Source organism: Myotis brandtii, unplaced genomic scaffold (genome assembly GCF_000412655.1).
Source record: "Myotis brandtii unplaced genomic scaffold, ASM41265v1 scaffold720, whole genome shotgun sequence".
NCBI classification, from domain to species: Eukaryota; Metazoa; Chordata; class Mammalia; order Chiroptera; family Vespertilionidae; genus Myotis; species Myotis brandtii.
This window is the reverse complement of record NW_005370839.1, coordinates 146,839-149,705: the sequence shown is the minus strand read 5'-3', so window position 1 is coordinate 149,705 and position 2,867 is coordinate 146,839. Positions and strand designations below refer to the sequence as shown.

Genomic DNA, 2,867 nt, shown 5'->3' with positions numbered 1-2,867 from the left:
ATCAACCAAAGGAATTGTATGCATGCATATAAGCATAACCCATGGACACAGACAGTAGGGGGGTGAGGGCATGTGCTGGGCAGTGGGGGTGGCTGGGGAGAGGTCAATGAAGGGAAAAGGAGACATGTGTAATACTTTCAACAATCGAGAATTTAAAATTTTTTAAAAATGCGCTCATTCACAATAGCTAAGACAAAGAATGATGGGATAAAAAAGGCATGGGACGAGTATACAGGGAATACTACACAGCCATGAAAAATGACAAAATATAAGTGAAACCATATGGTATGCGTTTTCTTGGTCTGACCTATTTCACTGAGTATAATACCTTCTAGATCCATCCATATAGTCGTAAATGGCGAGATTTTATTTTTATGGCCAAGTAATATTCCATTGTATATATGCACCGCATCTTTATGCATTTGTCTATCTGTGGGCACTTGGGTTGCTTCCATAGCTTGGCTATTGTACATAATGGTGCAATGGACATAGGGGTGACATACATCTTTTCGAATTAGTGGTTTTGTTTCCTTTGGATAGACACCCAAAAGTGGAATTGCTGGGTCGTATACAAAACAAACACACAAAGGAATTGAGAACAGATTCATAGAAACAGAGACCAAAGGAATCGTTACCAAAAAGGAGGGGGGGGGTTGGATGGGTGCAAAGGGGGAGGGGAATATAGTCAATAATATGTGATAAGTTTACCCAGTGACAGATAGTTACTAGAATTAGTTGGGTGATCATATTATAGGGTATAAAAATGTCAAATCACTATATTGCACACCCGAAACAAATACAACCCATATACAATTACACATTAACAAAGGTCAAATATTAAGTTGTGATCCCAAAGATAATTGTAATGAAAGTTCTAATGCTACACTTTCAGGAATTTTTTAAAAGTGAAATATTGCCATTTGCAACAACACGGGTGGATCTTGAGAGTATTAAGCTAAATGAAGTAAGTCAGACAGAAAAGGACAAGAACCCTATGGTTTCACTCACATGTGGAGCATAAAACAGAAAGCAACAAACGAACTCACAGACACAGACAACAGTGTGGTGGTTTCCAGGGGGAAAGAGAGTGGGGTAAGGATGAAGAGGGTAAAAGGGGTCAAATAGTCCAGCCATGTGGCTCAGTGGTTGAGCACTGACCTATGAACCAGGAGGTCACAGTTGGATTCCCAGTCAGGGCATATACCCAGGTTTCGGGCTCGATCCCCAGTAGGGGACGTGCAGGAGGCCGATCAATGATTCTCTCTCATCATTGACATTTCTACCTCTCTCTCCTTTTCCCTCTCCCTCTCCCTCTCTGAAATCAATAAAAATATATTTTAAAAAAGTTTAAAGTTGGGAGATGAACATACAACCCAATATACAGATGTTGTATTATAGAATTATACACCTGAAACTTACATAATGTTATTAACCAATACTACCCCCAATAAATTTAATTTAAAAAAAAAGAATTTTAAGCCTGGCCAGTGTGGCTCAGTAGGGTCATGCAGGAGGCAGTCAATAAGTGTTTCTCTCTCATATTGATGTTGCTCTCTCTCTCCCTTCCTCTCTCTAAAAAATTCATTAAACATATCCTCTGGCAAGGATTTAAAAAAACAAAAGTGCTTCCTATATACCGGGAACATAAGCTCTCTGCAACTATTTCCTACTATTGGATTCCACCTGGCTCCTTGTGCAGGTCCGGACAAAGGATGGACAACTGTCATATGGAATTCCACCTCGCAGACTCTAAGTCCCAGGCCATCTCCTGGGACAGCATGGACTCGAATTGGGACTGAAAAATGGGAACACCACTGAGAAACAGTCTGTCTCAGGCACTAGCCACCGGCCGGCCATCACTGGCCCGCGTATGAGTGGAGCTGCCTTGTCATTTTTCTACCACCGCCAAGTCTCCCCTTAACCCATCACATTCTCAATGGAAGGAGGGGTGACCATTATTTGAGGACGATATCACCTTTGTTAATGCAAGCTCCCACAGACCCACCTTTGTTGTTGTGAGTTGCCAATACACCCCCTCCCCGGGTCCCACCCCTGCATCGCACACTTACTTCTTTTTATTTATTTATTTTTTTTAATTTCAGAGAGGAAGGGAGAGGGAGAGAGACAGAGAAACATCAATGATGAGAGAGAATCATTGATTGGCTGCCTCCTGCACAATCCCTTATTGGGGATCAAGCCTGCAACCCAGGCATGTGCCCTTGACCAGAATCGAACCTGGGACCCTTCAGTCCTCAGGCTGACGCTCTATCCACTGAGCCAAACTGGCTAGGGCCACACTTACTTCTGATCTCATCCCTGGCCTTGGCCCAGAGGTCTCTCCGATTGACCTGAGGAAACAGCCTCAGGGCGACTTCCCAGGCCTGTTTGCCCGGGTAGTGCCTGCATAGCAACTTGGCCAGATCATCTTTGGAAGCCCTCTTCAGCTCTGGCCACGGGATCGGCCTGAGGTCAGATTGTTTGGGTTCTTGCTTGAGGAGCTCCTTAAATTTCCAGAACTCATTCTTCCTCAGCTCCTTTAGGTACGACAGCAAGCAAATGTCAGAAAAAAAAGCTTCGGCCATGGTGTCCCAGGACTATGAGCTCAGACTCCTCCAGGGAGGCGGGAGGGGAGGTGGAAATCTTCAAAAACAAGAAATCGGTGATTCCTGGGGAAGAATGAGGAGATTAGAGAGTTAAATCTCAGCCGTCGAAAGTAGCTTCAGTCTATTATTTACAGTAGAGGCCCGGTGCGTGAATTCATGCACGGGTGGGGTCCCTCGGCCGCCCAGTCCAGGGGGAGGGACCGAGGGAGGTTGGCTGGCCAGGGGAGGTTGGCTGTGAGAGCATACTAACCACCAGGGGGCAGC

The 2,867-nt window shown here is 44.9% G+C and overlaps 1 protein-coding gene across 1 annotated transcript in view; it reads right to left on the bottom strand.

Annotated features, from left to right (window-relative positions):
- Positions 1-2,582, bottom strand: part of NLRP9 (NLR family, pyrin domain containing 9) — a 22,883-nt gene extending 20,301 nt beyond the window's left edge. Inside the window, exon 1 of the mRNA XM_005882461.1 lies at positions 2,303-2,582. Coding sequence (XP_005882523.1) covers positions 2,303-2,582 — 280 coding nt within the window. The remainder of the gene's footprint in view (positions 1-2,302) is intronic.
- Between the last annotated feature and the right edge of the window lie 285 nt (positions 2,583-2,867).